This window comes from Guyanagaster necrorhizus (genome assembly GCF_019112545.1).
Source record: "Guyanagaster necrorhizus MCA 3950 unplaced genomic scaffold BT62scaffold_17, whole genome shotgun sequence".
NCBI lineage: Eukaryota > Fungi > Basidiomycota > Agaricomycetes > Agaricales > Physalacriaceae > Guyanagaster > Guyanagaster necrorhizus.
The window spans coordinates 1080897-1098203 of record NW_025064896.1 but is presented as its reverse complement, the minus strand read 5'-3'; the positions used below and the strand labels follow the sequence as shown (position 1 = coordinate 1098203).

The window sequence follows — 17307 nt, the reverse complement described above, 5'->3', positions numbered from 1 at the left end:
ACAATAACGGCCCGTCGCTGCGTTGTTGCAGAATTTAGAAACCATTCCGCAAACGATGACGAGCAGCAAAAACTTCATACAGTAACCCTGACAAAGGTATAGATACTCATCAGTCCTTGGGGCCCGGAAACGGCCAAAACCTATTTACTCACAGTCTGCCTCAGTCTGAACTCCCAAGTATTTATCCAAGGCGGCCGAAGAAAACGTAAAGCGCTGAAGTGAAGATTTCAAGAGTGCACTGTTGTTCTGAGCAGAATACCGATGGATCCTCGTGTAAAGCCACGCCTTTACTATCTTCTGCTGAAACGTGTTGTCCAGCAACAAGGTACTGAGAAACAAGATGGGAGTTACGGTGTGAGGGTAGTCAGGGGACAACCTTCTATTTTGGGAGTTTTCATTTATTTTGAAAAATCTAATTTAACTTGTCGCTGGCACGCCGGCCCAATCGCCACTTTACTTCTTGTCTCGGTATTCATCTGTGTCTGGAATGACACTATTCCTCCCTCTGGAGGATTCTGCGTCTATACCAGCCGTTCCGTCGTTTCTTACGGAATCTTGGGATCCTAGAACGCAACTTGCGAATGCAGTAAAAGCAATTTTGAAGGCCAGGCGGATAATAGTTATTAGTGGTGAGATTCGTCCGTCTTTCAGTGTCTAGTACCATTGTAACACCCCTATGAAGGCGCAGGGATTTCTGTACAGGCAGGAATTCCCGATTTTCGCTCTCCCGGCGGGTTATTCCAGTCTTTGAAACGAGATCATCCACGGGACTCAATGGTGTCAGGGAAGGATCTGTTTGATGCCTCTGTCTTCAAGGTGCGTAATCGACCAGGGAAACGCATGTCACCCATGTGGACCCAATTTTCTTCTCAGTTTAACGAGGTCTCTACAGTCTGAACACACTACATCTCTCTTCTGCCAAATGATCGCCCGGTTGTCTGAGCTTTCCAAGGCTGCGGAACCCACACCATTTCATAGGCTGCTACAATCTCTCGACGATACAGGAAAATTACTACGTGTATACACGCAAAACATCGACGCCATCGAGACTAAATGCGGCCTTTCCTTCGGAGTTCCCGAATTCGAGGAGAAGAGGGCGAAATCCGCGTATAAACCATCGCATGTCGAAGAGCCATGTAACTCACGCCTTCTGACTCCACCCAGGGAGACGCCAAGGTGCATTCCTCTTCACGGAACTCTGCAGATGATCCATTGTCAAATATGCAACCACTCCTTCCCTCTTGATGACTACGTGACTTCGCTTCTTGCTGGGGTCCCTCCGCATTGTCCAGAATGTACAGCTTTGGAACGAACACGAGAGGTCATCGGAAAACGATCTCGTGGAATTGGCAAGCTTCGTCCGAGTGTCGTGCTGTATAACGAGGCACACAAAGACGGTGAAGGCGTGGGCGAGGTGGTCCGGAGAGATTTAGTAGGATCTTCAAAGGGAAAAGGTCGTAGCGGCGCGGACTTGTTACTTGTTGTTGGAACCAGTCTCAGGGTACCGGGGACGAAGAGGATGGTGCGGGAGTTTTCCAAGGCAGTTCGTTGTCGGCAATCAAGTCCAATACCAAGCACCGAGGAAGAGCCAACATTCAAGTCGATATACCTGAATCTAGATTTTCCGGTGCCAACACGAGAATGGGAAGGCGTGTTTGATACCTGGATACAGGGCGACGCGCAAGAATTTGCTGAATTAGTGCAGGAGGAGCTGGATAGGGAGGTTCAAGCGAAAGAAGCGAGCAAGAGGAGGAAGGAAGAGAAGCTAGCGAGTCCAAAAACTCCATCGAAGAAGCGGAAAGCTGAATCTGAGCCATCGACACTGACGAAACGGCGAAAAACAGCAAAACCACCGACTCCCAAGTCGACTCCTCTGCGGAAACCCAGTTCATTGATACTACCTACACCCGTGACGCCTATTAAGAAGAACATCATACGTATTCCGCCACGTCCGCATTGCGTCCCACCAATGTCATCATCAACACGAGAATTCTTCCCGTTCGGTCTTTCCACGCCAGCACAGACACCGCCTCGTCATGCTAAACACGATTCTGAGGAGCCATATTCGCCAACTCCTGCTTCCCGTGGTGTGAAGGCCGCGCGGGTTTCTGCCTCTCGCAAGAAACGGGACTATGAAGAGCAGTTGGCCTTTAGTCGGACATCTGTTCTGCCTCGCGCAACATTCGAACCTGACTCAGTGCAGCCGAGTATATCTTCGGCAGCCCTTCACCCGTCACCAGACCCTGGTGGTCAGCAGCTGGCAGGGATAGTTAGTTAAGTACGGACAGAGGGTAGTATGGACAGCAGTTTGTACTGTACATGTATCTATTCATTAATTTATATCTACATTAACTCACTTCTAGTGTACACATTTTGGCAACCATAATTTTAAACAATCCTGCACATCTTGTTCAAAGCAGTTTTCATACTATCACTTTTCAGCACACCATGGATCCTCAATGCACAGCGTGAGGCAACAACTTTACACCCGAAGCCCATGAAACTCACGCCCCGGATTCAATAACCGAAACAACTCCGCAACACGGACAGTCCTCCAACTTTCTACACACCAGCCTCACGAACCTCGCCCCATAATACGACGGACACACAAAACACAGCTTCCTCAAATCACCAAACTGATTCCGCGCTAGAACCACCGCGAGAAGATCCCAATCCAGGAAATTATGTATCCAGGATCTGTTGGCCAAATACTTCTTCCCTCCCGTCGGTCGATGCGGAAGAGCAAATGTGGTACACTCAAAGTACACTTCTTCCAACAGAGGGGACCGTATTTGCGAGAGCAGACGCGGGATGGCCTTTCGGTACGCCCCAGGCACTATATCTATAGAGATGTCACACAACCTCAGACTCCGTAGCTGGGTGAGGCGAGAGAAGTCGGGAAGATTCTGAGATGATGGTGCAAAGTCTAGATGGCATAGCTTCATCAGAGGAAAAAACGAAACGAAGAGGATCGGCCATACCTGATTGCCTGGAAATGTACTGATCAAGGAAGGAAATCTCCAACACGGTCAGGCGGGACCCAATCTGTGATAGAAGCATCCCCCGTAAAAAAGGAAGCCTATCGTCAGCGACCAGAGTCGCTGAAAGCGTGTCCATGCACATGGTTTTCTCATCATGCTCATGCAGAAAGAACCACTCATATACGCAACCCGGGACATCGTCTAGCACCACAGTATGCAATGCGCTTGTTTGTACCACTGAATCCACACCACAACCGCGAAGATGATCGGTGGTGTCATCACCATCAACGAACGTGACCTTGGAGCAGGTCCATTTCGTCGCCGACGGGAAGGATTGGGCGCAGTACATCATGTGGGCGCTGTTTTTGAATCGGATGCGCTTGAATGTTATGGATTGAACGTTTGTGAAGGTTCGAGAGATGGCTTCGATTCCGAAGGAGAATGACAGGCATGTCTTGGTGGTATCGAAGTGGTCAAGAACCAATGAGCTTGCGTGAGATAGAGCCCTACAGAGACCAGGGACGGTCAGAATTGAATGTACGCTAGCAGCGACATCAGGATACTCCGACGTCCATTCCAGAGGTAAAATCCGCGCTGAAATGACGAGAGTACCAATATGAATCGTACAGTGGGACGATGAAATAAGCTGCAAGAACTTGTTGATTCTCCTTAGTTTGATTAGCTCCAAGCGCACAGTGGAAAATAAATGAAATCGACTCCTGGGAAGCCAGAGTCTGCAAACGAGACTTGTGCGCTTAAGACTGAGAGGATCAGAGGACAGAAAATCGATGATATTGTCCGTAAGTTCGGGTGAAATCCATGGAAAATCGGGTTCAGTTGGCGAATTCAGGAAGGTTATCGAACTCTGTCATAGACAATCAGCGAGCTTTGGAGAATGAAGGCCAAACCCTGCTTACCTTTTTGTATGGGAGGTCGCTGCAGGACCCATCGAGTTTCGGTAGTTGAGATGTTTTGAAATGGCTCATCGGTAGTCAGGATAAAGGTAAGCAGGAACGGATGTTGCCGCCTGCGACTGGTGACCAAATAATAAATTCTAGCTGTAATGATTACGATACAAATTCGTCCCTCATGCAGCAATCAAACCGGCCAGCTGTCCCGAGCTCTGCAGTTTAATTGTATCATCGCATCCACCAATATGCTGCTGATCTGTCGACAAGGTCATTGTGTACACTCAGATGAGAATGAAAAAAGCAAACTCACTGATGAATATATTGGGAACTGTACCCTGTCCAGTCTTCTGGCGAAGGTATTCTTGGATGTCGCTTCCGTCATCGCGTTCATCAAGCCTAACAACAAAATAAGAAATGTCATCACAAACTAGATTTGCTGAAAAGCGCACTCAACAACACCAATATCCACGTCGGGATACCCGTCCTTGAGTAAGGTCTTTGCACGCCGACAGTAAGGACAGTAGGACTTGGAAAATACGGTTATCTTGTGCGAAGTGATGGTATCCTATAAGAAAAACATGTCAAATAGGTCCCCTTCCCTTCCAGATGAACGACAAACTTCAACAAAATTCTTGATGGACATGTTGGAAGAGTTCTGTACAGCAGCAGAGGAGGTGAAATAGCGGGAAATTGCTGAAAGACGGGAAAGCATCGACGCTGGCTTTAAAGGTGCACTCAATGGCGTTATTGATTTGGCATCCCGATGATGGATAATGCACGTGATTCCCCGATGTAATGACGTCATCGCTTTCGGGCCTCCGTTCGTCCTGCTGTTAGAAACGTGTTGGAAGAGAATATATCAGCTTCGAACTTTATTTTCGAGAGCATAAATATAGGATCATTATAATGGTTTAATTATGCAGGAGATGCCAGTCTTCCGTAAGTCACCTTCCTCAGAAATAATCAAGAATTCATCCAAGTTCAGAACACATATCTCATACTTTGCATCCACATGACAACACTAGGGAATCCAAAATCCAAACCAAGATCAAGTTCCGTCACCCATTGCATCTCCGAGAGTTCTCAGGTGTAAAAAGAGCAAACAAAGGTACTAATTCATACAACGAAGAAGGGTATAGCCAACTATATAAACACAGTAATGAACAAATAACAAAGGTAACTAAACGTCACCAATTTTTAGAATGCGTAGGGTATGTCGTAAATCGTAGGCGCATTCGTAAGTGATCTATAATTCATCTCGTCGCAAAAAAAAAAGAACCGTGACTGACATCAAGAGAAGAACAAAGTAGAAAAGGCGTAACAAATAGACATCGGTGGGCAGGCATGGGGGCATAAACATTATTCGTGCCGAGTGATGAGTTCAACTGCTCTCATCGATCGCGGCGTGATGTTACATTTGAATGGGGCAGGATGGCTGCCTCGTGTAATGAGTTAATTGTTCACACTGAAGATGCCAACATACCTGACACTCCCATTCGAAGGATTGAACACAGGTTCATCTCCCTTGACCTTAGAAATATTGAAGGTAGAAAGGGCCATGGCACACACGATGTACGTCGTGGCTTGCGCAAGGAGACGTCCTAACAGAGGAAAGAGAAGCGTCAAAAATAGATTCCCCGGAAAATACCCCCATTTGCCGTACCTGGACAGCTCCTGGAAAACACACCATTTGTCAATGAATAAATCGTTATTGATATCAATCTTTGTGACATACCGTCTGCCAAATCCAAAGCAGATTTCCCGTGGATCTTGTTCAGGAGTGGGACCAAGGAAGCGTCCAGGGTTGAATGTGTCCGGATCTTTGTAAACCTCAGGATCGTGTGCCATTGCCCTAAGAAAAGCGACGTTACGAAATGGATGAATATACATAAGATGCCAACTTACCATATGTTAGGGAAAACAACCGATCCCTTCGGAATGAAATGCCCTTCAAACACATCGTCTTCCAGCGTCGCGTGTGGAATAGCTATCGAGAATTAGTCAGTGGAATACGGGCGCTATTGTCAAACCACGAACCAATGGGAGCTACAGGATAAAATCGAACTAGCTCTTTACATAGAGCATTCACATACGGTAGAACATCTCGATCGTCAAATGTAGGCAGCCTATCCCCACCAAGTACCGAATCCAACTCGCTTTGGGCCTTCTTTTGAACATCCGGATAGAGCATCATGAGAAGAAAGAATGTGTCCAGCACTGCGACAGTCTGAAGGAATTAGCGCAAGCAATCCCATCATTCCATCTCGAACCTACCGTATCGGCCCCCGCTGAGAGTGTGGCGTTAGTGGCTGATCGCAGTTATTTGAAAATAGGAACGTACCTGCATAGATAGCTCCAGCTGCCCACTTCAAGTCATGTTCGGGAACAGATCCACCCTCTTGAAGGAGATTGGACACGAAGCAGTCCGGCGCCTCACCTCTGGCCTGCGAAAACGCACGCGTGTCAGAAACATGCCAGGAAGGGTATCAGGTACGAACTGCCTGCCGCTTAACCATCTCATAGGGTATATTTATCATGTTGCGCAGATCTTGTGCCCATTGTTTCGCTTTGAGCCGAAATCCTGCTCCAGGAAACCATTCTGGGACATGGCGCACTATGACATGAAGGTTAGAAACATAGCATCGAGATTAAAGGCGACGGACATAGTGGGATAATATCGACTAGAAACTGTCCAGGCGTTGAAGCAATCGACAGTTCCTCCATGGCACGATTCACCAGCGCGACCATATCGTCCTCTTCCTTTTCAACTTCATAACCATAAGTAATACGTAATACTAAGGCTGCGACGTCCCTGAAAGCAGATCATCAACGTTTTTCTTATTCACGGCCGGCAAGAAAGATTCCGCGACGTACTGAGATATATGTGAGTGCAACCTTTCGGGGGAATCCAGCAAGCGTTTCATCAGACTCTGTGCCTCCTGTTCTTCCATAGGGTAGAACGTTCGAATCGCGGACTTGCTGCCAAGAACTGAATGCAGGAGTTTTCTGTGGGCCCTGAAAGTTTCGCCGTAGGGAGCTAGGCCTATGATGTCGTTCCAACCCATCAGGTCTCCTGCCATGACCAACTTGGGTCTTTCAGAATATATGACGCTTCGTTTATCGAGAAGCGCGTATGCTGCCCGGTGAGAGTTGAGCACGATAAATGTTCGCCTGAACATAGAAACGGAGCACACGTCGCCTGGCGCGTCGAATTATGTCACTAGTCATTCGTGTGAAAGAGACTTGTGCGACATACCCCAGATTTCACCCCATCGAGTGAAGGTGAGCCAAGGGCGGTCTGTAGGCATGTCGAGAACATTGCCGATGATAGGATAACCACGAGGACCAGGCGGTAGTGGAGAACGTCGTTTAGAGAGGAGACGTCGAACGAAGTAAATACCAGCAACGAAGAGAAAGAAGTCCAAAAAGCAGAGAAAAGACATGACCTCCCGGGGGGGAGAGAAGTGAAATGGAAGACGGGAAGGGCTGGGTCAGACTTATATCACGGTTCCGGGGGGAGCGAAATAATGGACATCTATTGTGCTTCTCGGACCGGGTAATCAGGGCCGTCCAAATCTGCAAAGCTGGCGAAAGGAAATTAAAAACTGGTGAATTGGAAATGGCCGATTCCCGTACTGGTATAGTTTACATTGCCGGTCCTTAGGCGAGTCAGATAGGATTTAGGCGTGGAATGAACAGAAGCATAGCGGCTTCCTGGAGGCTAGGTAAAATTGAACGGATCCCGAGGATAGACCTATCGGATCCGTCTTTTACCTTCTCATTCGTGTTAGATGAGACTTGCGGTCGATTAGGATACAATTTCTGAATCGGCATCTGCCACAATAAACCCTCCTCATGTCTGTTCTCACGTGAATGAGACAGCTGAGGCAGATTTTAATATTAACAATGATACCACTGGATGCTGAACTTACCGAGTAAGTGAGATTCCATCTACGAATGAACGTGTTAAGAACTGTTGAGAAGGGTGGAACGGATGGGAAACCGAAAAAATGTAGACGGCGCCGTCCCGTCAGTCGGATCCGGTGGCGGTTGCTAATATTGGCGAAACCTTCTATCCTTAAATCAGCTTTGACTTCAATGTTTGAAGTCACTTGAAAGGCCGGAATATTTGGGGAAAGTATTCAAGCCATGCGAATGGACGGCACCGCTGTCCAAGGAAAACCTCGTGCCCATCAACGTGCCCTGCGCAAACCTTGGCATTGGGAAAGGACGGCTCCGTATATGCCTTAAAGTAGTGAAGACTGCATTTAGCAGGTCTAAAAGTGTAGATAAGAGGGCCTGGGGTAAGTACACGATGGATTAGCGAAGGTTGGCGAGGCTCGCGCTGAGGATCTCCAGGTACCGGTGTCCAAAGATGATCGGCAACGTAGGCTTCGATACCGGATTACCGGGAGGGAGCGCTTCCGTGGCGTTGTTGCGGCTCCTCATCCACGAAGGAGCTGTATACCCCTCCTCTAAAGCAGTCACGAGCATAAAGAATCGTCAAGAGTGCTTCTCAAATCTCGGAGATCACCCTTTTCCCTTCCACATGCCATGACCAGTAGTTGTGGACAAATTTCTCGACCTAAAGGACACAACAAGCAAAGGGTGTGACCAGCAAAGGGTAAACGTTCACGCGAAGATAGTGTATCCGGAGATGGTGGCCAGCGTGAGATGATTGATAAGGTAATGACGGCAGGAATTCGTAGTATCGACAGCCTGCAAGCCTTGAAGAGCGTGGGTCGAGGCCATACGCTACAGAAGCAGGACCGACATTTTGTGTTAACAGTGTCTGGATGAAGACGTTCCATAACGTACATACCATGCCTCATGTACAGATATATTTGGAAACTACATCCGAGTTGCTAGTCACCTTTGCCTGAATGTATACTCCATTCTTCATAGCGAACGTATTTTGTTTTCACGAGCATCTATCAACGCTGACGTCGACACTCATTATTGAAAAATAAGACAATACTCACTTGTTAGCCTAGATTGAACATCACCAGCGAAGTCATATCTGAGCAATAATGAGGTAAAGAGAGGCGAATAATTCAGCAACCACGTCGACGGAAAATCTTGTCAGAATGTCGTGGTCGTTAGGGTTGGAGGTTCGTCTTCCGACTCTTCGTTGACACCACAGCGTGCTTGAATCCCAGCACGTGCTATTACGTAACCCTACTCGTTTGGGCACGCGTACTGTATAAGGTCGCCATTGTGACAAGTCCTTGGCTATCTCCGCAATTTCTTCAACAAATGTTGGGTCTCTGAGGTGAACGCTGGGTGTAGATGGCACCAGATACTTGGAAAAGACGAGCCAAGGTGTTTAATTACCCCCCTTTCTTGATGCACTCGGAGGACTGACTTTTCTTCGCAAGCGTTGAGTATTGTTTTGTTATTGGTTGTAGACCGGCCATTTTCCTAGCTTTGACAACCAGGAAATGATCTTAGTTCCCCCATCTTCACCGCAATATTCGACAAAGGGGGAAAAACGGCCTCGCATTGTTAGATATGACAGCCCGGTTACCGTTGCAGCATACGGTAAAGGAAGCATGAGAACGAAACAGTCTTTCATTCGGAGATACGTCCTTTCATTTATGAGCTCGGAACGGCTACCATAGGCTCTGCGGAACGAACATCCGTGCTTCCCATTTCCCTCTTTTTTTTTGGCATTTTTGTTGATTAACCAGGATTAGCCATGACAGGTTAAGCCCACTGCTAAGTTTCAGCTCATAAGAAGGCCGCTTGATGTCGTGGGCCGTGGTGTACTTCTCTGTCCTCCGTAGCGGGTGCGTGTCATTACAACGGGGTTCCGTGTATATCACAACGTCGTCATCAAACAGATTCACTTGGTTGCTGGCGGCCACCCTAACTGCTGAAGGTTGAGGCAAAATGCAAGTCACGTCTTGGAGATGGAACTGCAATTGTTCCTTGGCGTTGTATCCGAATGCGCTCACTGTCGCTTGATTTCAATTCGGATGATTTTACGGTGCCAAACCGTGTCTTCATCCATTTGTCTCACTTTTGTTGGCCCGCGTGTTTTGTAATTTGCCTGAGAGATGCGCTTCCCAGTCTCAATTCCCTATCAAGCATATTCTCTGGGGCGCAAGACCTACTAGTTAAGTAATTATTGCCGCATTCATGCGGCGGTCCTGATTCCACATCAAAAAGATCGCAAAAACGAAAAACTTGAAAGTGAGGAAGCAACCTGGTCCAGGAACATTGTTATAACAATCACCGTCCAGATGAAACAGCAAAGGTTATATGTGTACCTCGTATGTGGTACATAACAAGGCATCGTGCACTCTGGGGCCATCCATGGAGTAAGCACCGGCCGTTCGTTGAGTTTCAGAAAGGATTTGATACCGTGACGATCATCAATGATCTCACCAGAGTAAGGTATTCAGAATTTAGCGACTTCCCTTCGCCGCCTGTGATGATCAGCACCGATGCAAGGAGGGAAAGAACTTTCAGTCTTACGAAGTTCCAGAACCTCCTCCTGTTCACATTCTGATAGAACTGATGGGTCGTGGAGAGCTAGAACCTCATTCTAAGAGGCAATGAGTATCATCCCGACATACTCTTCTATTATGGCTAAGTGGCGTAACTAGATTCTTAGTATTAAGGCAACTCATTGTTTATATCGTTCAAATCTCATCCATGGACCCATACCCAAGGCCAGGCCATGGGTTATATGCGTCGTGTGGCGGCCCTTGTCCTACCTTCGCCAATAATGCTACTCATCCTAGTTCAAGATCAATGAAACCCGCGGGGTATCCGCCAGGCTCAGAGCTGCGAATGATTCGTTTTTACCCAGGTCTTATTTCTGTTCCCTTGGGCTGACGGATAATGTGGAACCGGATCAGTTATGGTTCGGAACTTTGGAATACACAGCGACAATCTGCTATTGGAGGGTATAAGGTATAGCTTCTCAGAATTACTTGGATCAGGCTTGGCGCGATACAAGGTCTGATGAATGCAGCACCGTGGAAGTGAGCGGAAAATCTGGGAGTATTTCATACTGTAGATATGATTTTTGAAACCCCCGTGGTACGCTAGAATACTTGGACGTCCTAGGCCTTCATTTCATGTCCATTTACTAATACAATGAACATGAATGCGATCTCTTTACAATGGATCCAAAAACGCCATCTCTGCAACTCTTCGACTCTCGATATCCGTTATCTGATCAGCCTCGATCGCGAGGCTTGCGCGACTATGTATAGTGACCTGAATCGGTTTCCTTATACGAGATACAGGATCCGGGACAGGATCAATAGGCACAGATGCCCGACGCTCCCAATCAACACCTATAGGAGGTAAATCTTTATTGCGTCGCTGGGACAGAGAGAGATGAACTGGAGTTGGAGGCGCAGAGCGGGCGACAAATGCCACGGGCGGACTTGCTCCCTTGGGCAGGGGCGGTGGAAAGGACGATGATGATGACCTCGTATCGCTACGATTTCGAGGCCCAAGAGGTCGAGGTTTCCTAGGGGACACGGAAGAGGAAGAACTCGATAGTCGCTTTGTACTGGACCTTTGGATCGACACATCGGGTGGCGAGGGACGACTTTGAGGTGGAAAATCATCTTGGACTGAGATGTGCTCAATGAATCGGCTCTGGTGAGGTTTTGACGGTCCAGCCTCGCTTTTTGATTGCTCCCACTGCTTCTTGACAAGTTCAGCAGCTGTAGGGCCTTGCTGAGATGATGCATTCTCACTCGCCATGCGAACTTCTGCAATGAGCGCCGTAGCATCCCATTCTGAGCTTGATGGCGGAGATTCCGGTGAACTTGCTACCGTCAGAGGTGGTAAAAGCCCTCTTTCCCGAAGAGCCTCTTCTCTTCGTCGTTGGGCGAGGACGGGTGAAGCGTCCGAAGAAGAATCGGCAGAAGATGGACTAAAAGCGTCTGACAAGCGCCGTAGAAATGACTTGGACCTGGATTTAGATAATACATGAACGGGTGGACGTTCACTTAATAAATCATAATGAATCATAATTATCAGCATGGAAAAATAGAGAAACTTACTTTGCTTCACCTGAAGAGCCAGAATCTTGACTACGCTTTCGTATGTGCGCTATGACTGGCCTGGGAGAATGTCAATGGTTGCCCAATGCAGCGACGAAGCGATGAGATAGCGTACATATATATTCACCTTGACTAGAGGGACGAGACGAGAGAATTGATGGGCAGATGGTGTTAAGTCGCGCTAATTCGTACAATGAACAACTTTAAGGGACAGAAACTACGGGCAGTGCAGGGCTCTCTGATAAGGCAACAGCCTTTATATCCCATGCGAAGAGCCACAGATGCCCTTTTCATGTATGATTGGTCGCAGCTGATCAGTGATGCTTCCTTCTACTTGATTTACATGTTGTCCATATTCATTCCAGTGACATTATGATAGTGATGACCCATCACCTCGGACAAGTTTGAACCTCGAGGAACAGCTGGACCATGATTTTGGGATCCAGGAAAGCGGTACTTCCGACAGAGATGGAGGGATCGGACGCTTTACTGCATGATTGATATGGAGGCGATGTAGTAGTAGTATGTGAATACGAGTACCTGTCTCGAGAAAGACGCGCCGATGATTCTCAGAATTTCTGACCTAGCTGATCCTGTTGACTAGCAAAGATGATGATTCAGTGGCAGTGCTCGAAACTTTTGCTGGAATACAGCAGAGAATATTGCTCGGTGATCGAAGTCGACGGCTCTTTGGTGGTAGGGAAAAACCTTGGAAATTCCACGCTGGTAACCGGCAACCTTTGAAATGATCCGTGAATGAATAGCATGCGTTTATGAAATACAAGGTAGCATTACACCAATGACGACAGAAAGTCCAAGAGAAGCTACAGAGAAGGAATTTTTAACCGTGGCCACGTATCGTACGTAGTACAAGACGTATACATAACCTATACAAGCAGGACTAACAAAAAGACGACAGAAAGGAATACGGTATAAATACCTGTAGCGTTCAAAGTAGAAAACACAATGAAGTGAACAACTCGTTAGGACATAAAGCTAAAACCATGACCGTTTTCCAAAACTACTTGCCATTCATCACCGAACTCGTGTTCCCATTAGGCTGATACATATATTGATGCTGTACTGGGGGTCCCATAAGAGGCTTGGAAGATGTGTCCGTCGGCCGTGGGCGGTAATACGGACGATCATGAGACGACGAGGTCACCACAGGCGAAGGTGTGTTGACGGCCACTGTAGGCATCGGCCACGGCAATGACACTTTAGACGTAGATGCGGAAGGTTTGGGCTGATTCTGCATCGACGGCGATGCCCCAGGAGTTGACTGTCCATGGCTGGCAGACGGTGACGGGTTCGTATTGGCCGGATTGGCAGATGTAGGAGACGTCGTCTCGGCAGGAACGGGCGGACTCGCAGTCTCACCGTCCGTCTCTCGGCGCCGTTTTACCCCCCGTGAATTTACGGCTCGTGTGCTGCTCTCTTTTAGACCAAGCTGAGTAGCTTTGATCAGAATTTGATGCCTGAAGAGGGGATCGCATCAAATAAACATCAAGATACGGATTCAACACGTACCGTGTACGATCATGCCCAAATCGACTTACCACCCAGTCCCATTCCATTTCTCCCGTACTATTTTGTGACTTGCTTTCCTCTGCAAGGGCCTTTAATCTTTCAGTTTCTTCGTCTGACCATGCTCCTTGATTGCCACCAACCCCCGGCATTGTTGTTGAGACTGTAGGGGTTGGCACTGCTGCTGTCTGCTGTTGCTGTTGCTGTGGTTGCTGCTGTGGTTGTTGCTGTTGCAGCTGCTGTTGCTGAGGTGGCTGAGGCAGGGGCTGCTGAGGCGGAGGCGGGGGCGGAGGCGGAGGCGGAGGTGCGCCGTAGTATTGCGGGCCTGGCACGTAAGGTGGGTATTGATAGTAGGGAGCTGCAGGGTATTGACCAGGCGGCGGAGCATACATAGGATACTGGGGTCCGCCCATAGACACAACGAATGACTGAGGCTGGTTTATGACGGCAGCCGGAGCGACATTAGACGTGGTCGCTATTCCAGCTGGTGGCACAGTGGGTTGAGGAGGCTGGTACAGAGTCGGTATAACTGGATACATGGGTGGTGGTGGTGTTGTTATGAGGCGAGATGGGTTCGCTAGCTATAATATCGTTAGAACGAGTGCCATTCAAAGTAGATACACTTCGAGAGACCAGTACGAGGAGATGGAACTTTACTGAGCATCATGCTTCCCGTTCTTTTATCAGGCATGAGAGCCAGGGTTCGTACCCGTCTTAAGCCTTAAAAAAATTAACGAAAAACAAGAGCGATCCGCAGCGCTACTTTTCATCTTCTCGTACCGGCCTCTAGAGAGAAACACGTACTAGAGTATCGCAAATACGCTTGGCCTCGTTCAGCATGACCAAGGGATCGACCTTGTTTCCTGGCGAGGAATGATAGCACTGGGCAACAACCAATGGGTTCGCGCCTTTCTGTGTACACTCTTTCAGAAGATGACTTTGAAGGGCATATCCTACGAACCACCAGTTCTTCCGCGGCATTGTAGAACTCTGCACACAGATTCAAGACGCGCCATTGGAATTCGTAGTATTGCTGGTTCTGGGCATTCACGTCTGGATGTTGGGGTGGTGCCGTTCCGGGGCCATTAGGGTGTAAAGGCGGATGGGAATACTGAGTCACTGGTTTGCTCGGCGGTTGGCTGGAGCGGTTGCGTCGATTCTTGGACCCGCGCGGCCGACCTGGCCTTCGCTTTTGCTCCGGTTCGTATTGATGTATGATTGGTTCATCCTGCTGCTGTGTCGGTGCACTATAGAAACATGAAAGGGACTCTTGGAATCGACAGTATCATATAGCTCACCTCGTTGTCTTCATAACTGGACTCGACGTGCTACTTGCTTGGGTTTCTTCTGACCGGTTGAGTTGCTGGGCCACGACCTCGTCGTCGTCGTCGTCGTCGTCGTCGTCATGTCGTAGCTTGGAATTATAGCCTGTCTGTGTATACGCAGCGGGGGCTTGGGCACCTACGGGGAGGTGCAGGGCGTGGGACAAAGGCTGGTAATGCTGAGGATTATCCATACACTCCGACCAGCTGGACTGTTCACGTTACGGAACAAAGGAAGGCATAGCAGCCGCCCCTCAGCGTATGCAAGGACAAAGTCGAAATCATAGACGAACAGTATATAATTCTCGATCTGGACGCCTCCTGCTGGACGTCAAAGTAAAAAGCAGATATTCAAAACCGGAGTGTGACGTTCCCTACACCGCCGATATGGATAAACATACCACAAAATAAAATAGAAATGGTCAAACGGACCTTGCAGATACGGATATTCGGCCTCCTGGCCTCCAAATAATCCTTTCAAAATATTATTAGGAGAAAATACAAGTAATTTTCCGATATGAAGAAAGGGATAACGTCGAGTTCGCTGCCAGCGACGATGAGTAGGGGGTGAGATATCTCTTGCCCCCAATTTCCGAAGAGTTTATTATTCAAACTCCGACAAAATTCCTTTTCGGTAAGTAGCGGCCAAGCCCTGCCGCGGTTGAACATCCATGCAGACGTTCGTACCAGCAAACGAAACGCCATTTCGGGTTACTCTGACGGCCTTGTTCGTTTCGCCACCGGGGAGATAGTCCAGGGTTGTACCGTGTTTTACCTCTTGCAAGGGTTCAGCCACCTTCTTCCGTTAATATCGCAGTTCATCATTTGCTTCTGATACTTTGGATGCCTCGGCGTAGCACCGCATCCTGTTGGGTTCATCCAGTGATCATCGATGAAGACGTTAAGCTGTCTTTGTATGATTGTTCTTTACTATTTTTCCGGGCAGTCGTCTGCGGGCCAAAAGTATTATTTATGCTTGGACACAACTTGTGGTTAGCGCCAGATATCTCCTAGTATCATATGAATCGTCTGAACTGATGGTATCATTGACACAAAATATGTGAGAAACGTTGCAAAAAGTCCGAAGGCCGAGCAAAGCAATTTGTATCATTCAAATCGAAAACCTGATCGACTAACCCTCTATCACTAAATCTCAGGGATTCAAATATTCAAATTTTCGATCAGCAGCAACGATGGCGTGTCGACATACGCGATCACGCGTAAAGCATGTGACAGGAAAACGGGGCAATCGAGATACCGGCGTCATCATTTTATTTCAATATTTGTCCGTTTCGTGTCTCATCGAATCCCGGTGTTGAAGGAAATGTGGTCACCGACGTCACATCATTAATTGACCTGATCCGATCCCTCCTACCTCATCCACGCACCACCAACATGGCAGTATTCTCTCGTCTGCTTCCCTCGCTTGCTAGTGCGTATGCATTGCAAACTTGTACGTTTATCCTTACTAGCGTATCAGCAAACACTTATCAGTTACTAGTATTTGCCTTGGCCTTTGTACCCCAGCAGAACGAGACATACTTTGACTTGGGGGGTTCTCTCGGATTTCTATCAACGACATATATCTCGCTCTATTACCCGGCACTGAAGGCCAAGTTCTGGGATGGCCTGTCGACACACCTGCCAGCCTTGTCATCCTTTGCTCCTCGACAGCTTATCCTCAGCGCAGCCGTTGGAATATGGGCGTCACGAATGGGTATCTTCTTGGTTTCTGTGAGGTTTCGTTTCTATGTTTCCGTCATTGATCACTAACCCGCTCAATTTCAGAGGGCGATCAAAGCTGGCGGAGATTCTAGATTCGACGAAATCAAGCGCAAGCCAGGGGTGTTCAGTTGCTACTGGTTCGGTCAAGGTGCAGCCATTTCTTCCCCGCCTTGATTCATAGCCAAAGACATTGCACATAGCCTCTTGGGTCTTCCTCACCGGACTGCCTGTTTATCTGTGCAACACCCTTCCATCACACCTTCACCCGGCGCTCAGGATGCAAGACTACGCCGCACTTGGTCTCATTGCCGGGTCTTTCCTATTCGAAGTGATAGCAGACTACCAAAAATCTTCTTGGCGACACAAGAAGAATAGCAAACAACATGACGAGAAGTTCATTACAGGCGGCTTATGGAGCATCAGCAGACATCCCAATTATCTCGGTGAACTCGGTATCTGGACAGGCATCTGGGCGCTGTCTTCCTCGGCGCTACGAACCCCATATTTCCCTAGGGGCACAATCCTTTTGGCTTCGCTCAGTCCAGCGATGACGTATTTCCTCCTTCGAAAGGTACGTGCACCTGTTGTTCCTCGCCCGATAAACGCTAAATGGAATCAGCTTTCTGGTGTACCACCTCTCGAACGTCAAGCTCAGAAGCGCTGGGGAGACGATTCCCAATGGAAAGAATACAAGAAGTAGGTTTAGCATTCAAACCATGGATTTGATGTGTCTAATTCTCCTTGACCAGCTCTGTTCCTGTCTTCTGGCCTTGGTACAAGGAAGCCTAATGGATATACAACGTCTTCCACA

The 17307-nt window shown here is 48.1% G+C and overlaps 7 protein-coding genes across 7 annotated transcripts; 2 read left to right on the top strand and 5 right to left on the bottom strand.

Moving 5' to 3' along the window:
* The first annotated feature begins 456 nt into the window (after positions 1–456).
* On the top strand, positions 457–2413 carry BT62DRAFT_951933 (DHS-like NAD/FAD-binding domain-containing protein). The gene is made up of 3 exons (XM_043188211.1): positions 457–629; positions 683–816; positions 893–2413. The coding sequence occupies exons 1-3, from the start codon at positions 488–490 to the stop codon at positions 2276–2278; spliced, it is 1662 nt and encodes a 553-aa protein (XP_043038377.1). The 5' UTR covers positions 457–487; the 3' UTR covers positions 2279–2413.
* BT62DRAFT_933922 (uncharacterized protein) lies at positions 2266–3989 on the bottom strand. Its single transcript, XM_043186639.1, has 3 exons — positions 3899–3989; positions 2982–3846; positions 2266–2926 (listed from the first exon to the last, which is right to left on the bottom strand). The coding sequence occupies exons 1-3, from the start codon at positions 3965–3967 to the stop codon at positions 2505–2507; spliced, it is 1356 nt and encodes a 451-aa protein (XP_043038376.1). The 5' UTR covers positions 3968–3989; the 3' UTR covers positions 2266–2504.
* Positions 3990–4068: 79 nt separating this feature from the next.
* BT62DRAFT_921116 (glutaredoxin) lies at positions 4069–4535 on the bottom strand (the record flags this gene model as incomplete). Its single annotated transcript, XM_043184272.1, has 4 exons — positions 4069–4148; positions 4203–4288; positions 4342–4457; positions 4512–4535. The coding sequence occupies 4 exons, from the start codon at positions 4533–4535 to the stop codon at positions 4069–4071; spliced, it is 306 nt and encodes a 101-aa protein (XP_043038375.1).
* A 716-nt stretch (positions 4536–5251) lies between these two features.
* On the bottom strand, positions 5252–7335 carry BT62DRAFT_899462 (cytochrome P450; the record flags this gene model as incomplete). Its single annotated transcript, XM_043183367.1, has 12 exons — positions 5252–5327; positions 5376–5493; positions 5556–5566; positions 5628–5744; positions 5798–5879; positions 5930–6119; positions 6167–6180; positions 6234–6336; positions 6391–6506; positions 6556–6704; positions 6767–7091; positions 7149–7335. The coding sequence occupies 12 exons, from the start codon at positions 7333–7335 to the stop codon at positions 5252–5254; spliced, it is 1488 nt and encodes a 495-aa protein (XP_043038374.1).
* A 3416-nt stretch (positions 7336–10751) lies between these two features.
* On the bottom strand, positions 10752–12144 carry BT62DRAFT_933919 (uncharacterized protein). The gene is made up of 3 exons (XM_043186638.1): positions 12038–12144; positions 11923–11982; positions 10752–11867 (listed from the first exon to the last, which is right to left on the bottom strand). Coding segments are annotated over exons 1-3 (909 nt in total). The 5' UTR covers positions 12040–12144; the 3' UTR covers positions 10752–11020.
* A 528-nt stretch (positions 12145–12672) lies between these two features.
* Positions 12673–15330, bottom strand: BT62DRAFT_933918 (uncharacterized protein). The gene is made up of 7 exons (XM_043186637.1): positions 15204–15330; positions 15090–15145; positions 14748–15022; positions 14411–14696; positions 14254–14361; positions 13453–14030; positions 12673–13400 (listed from the first exon to the last, which is right to left on the bottom strand). Exons 3-7 carry the CDS (start codon positions 14963–14965, stop codon positions 12944–12946), a joined length of 1647 nt encoding a protein of 548 aa, XP_043038372.1. The 5' UTR covers positions 14966–15022; positions 15090–15145; positions 15204–15330; the 3' UTR covers positions 12673–12943.
* An 836-nt stretch (positions 15331–16166) lies between these two features.
* BT62DRAFT_899243 (DUF1295-domain-containing protein) lies at positions 16167–17285 on the top strand (the record flags this gene model as incomplete). Its single annotated transcript, XM_043183360.1, has 6 exons — positions 16167–16224; positions 16273–16505; positions 16560–16644; positions 16697–17067; positions 17116–17192; positions 17246–17285. 6 exons carry the CDS (start codon positions 16167–16169, stop codon positions 17283–17285), a joined length of 864 nt encoding a protein of 287 aa, XP_043038371.1.
* Positions 17286–17307: the final 22 nt, after the last annotated feature.

What these genes read in the sequence shown, in the direction of transcription:
- BT62DRAFT_951933 (XM_043188211.1), top strand. Translation starts at nt 488, where the DNA reads ATGACACTATTCCTCCCTCTGGAGGATTCTGCGTCTATACCAGCCGTT. An exon ending in GCGGATAATAGTTATTAGTG is followed by an intron (nt 630 to 682) that starts GTGAGATTCGTC and finishes ACCCCTATGAAG; the next exon opens with GCGCAGGGATTTCTGTACAG. An exon ending in TTGATGCCTCTGTCTTCAAG is followed by an intron (nt 817 to 892) that starts GTGCGTAATCGA and finishes AGGTCTCTACAG; the next exon opens with TCTGAACACACTACATCTCT.
- BT62DRAFT_933922 (XM_043186639.1), bottom strand. Translation starts at nt 3,967, where the DNA reads ATGAGCCATTTCAAAACATCTCAACTACCGAAACTCGATGGGTCCTGC. An exon ending in GCGACCTCCCATACAAAAAG is followed by an intron (nt 3,847 to 3,898) that starts GTAAGCAGGGTT and finishes TGTCTATGACAG; the next exon opens with AGTTCGATAACCTTCCTGAA. An exon ending in GTACATTTCCAGGCAATCAG is followed by an intron (nt 2,927 to 2,981) that starts GTATGGCCGATC and finishes TATGCCATCTAG; the next exon opens with ACTTTGCACCATCATCTCAG.
- BT62DRAFT_933919 (XM_043186638.1), bottom strand. An exon ending in GGCTCTTCAGGTGAAGCAAA is followed by an intron (nt 11,868 to 11,922) that starts GTAAGTTTCTCT and finishes TGATTTATTAAG; the next exon opens with TGAACGTCCACCCGTTCATG.
- BT62DRAFT_933918 (XM_043186637.1), bottom strand. Translation starts at nt 14,965, where the DNA reads ATGGATAATCCTCAGCATTACCAGCCTTTGTCCCACGCCCTGCACCTC. An exon ending in CCAGTTATGAAGACAACGAG is followed by an intron (nt 14,697 to 14,747) that starts GTGAGCTATATG and finishes ATGTTTCTATAG; the next exon opens with TGCACCGACACAGCAGCAGG. An exon ending in TTTGGGCATGATCGTACACG is followed by an intron (nt 13,401 to 13,452) that starts GTACGTGTTGAA and finishes TCCCCTCTTCAG; the next exon opens with GCATCAAATTCTGATCAAAG.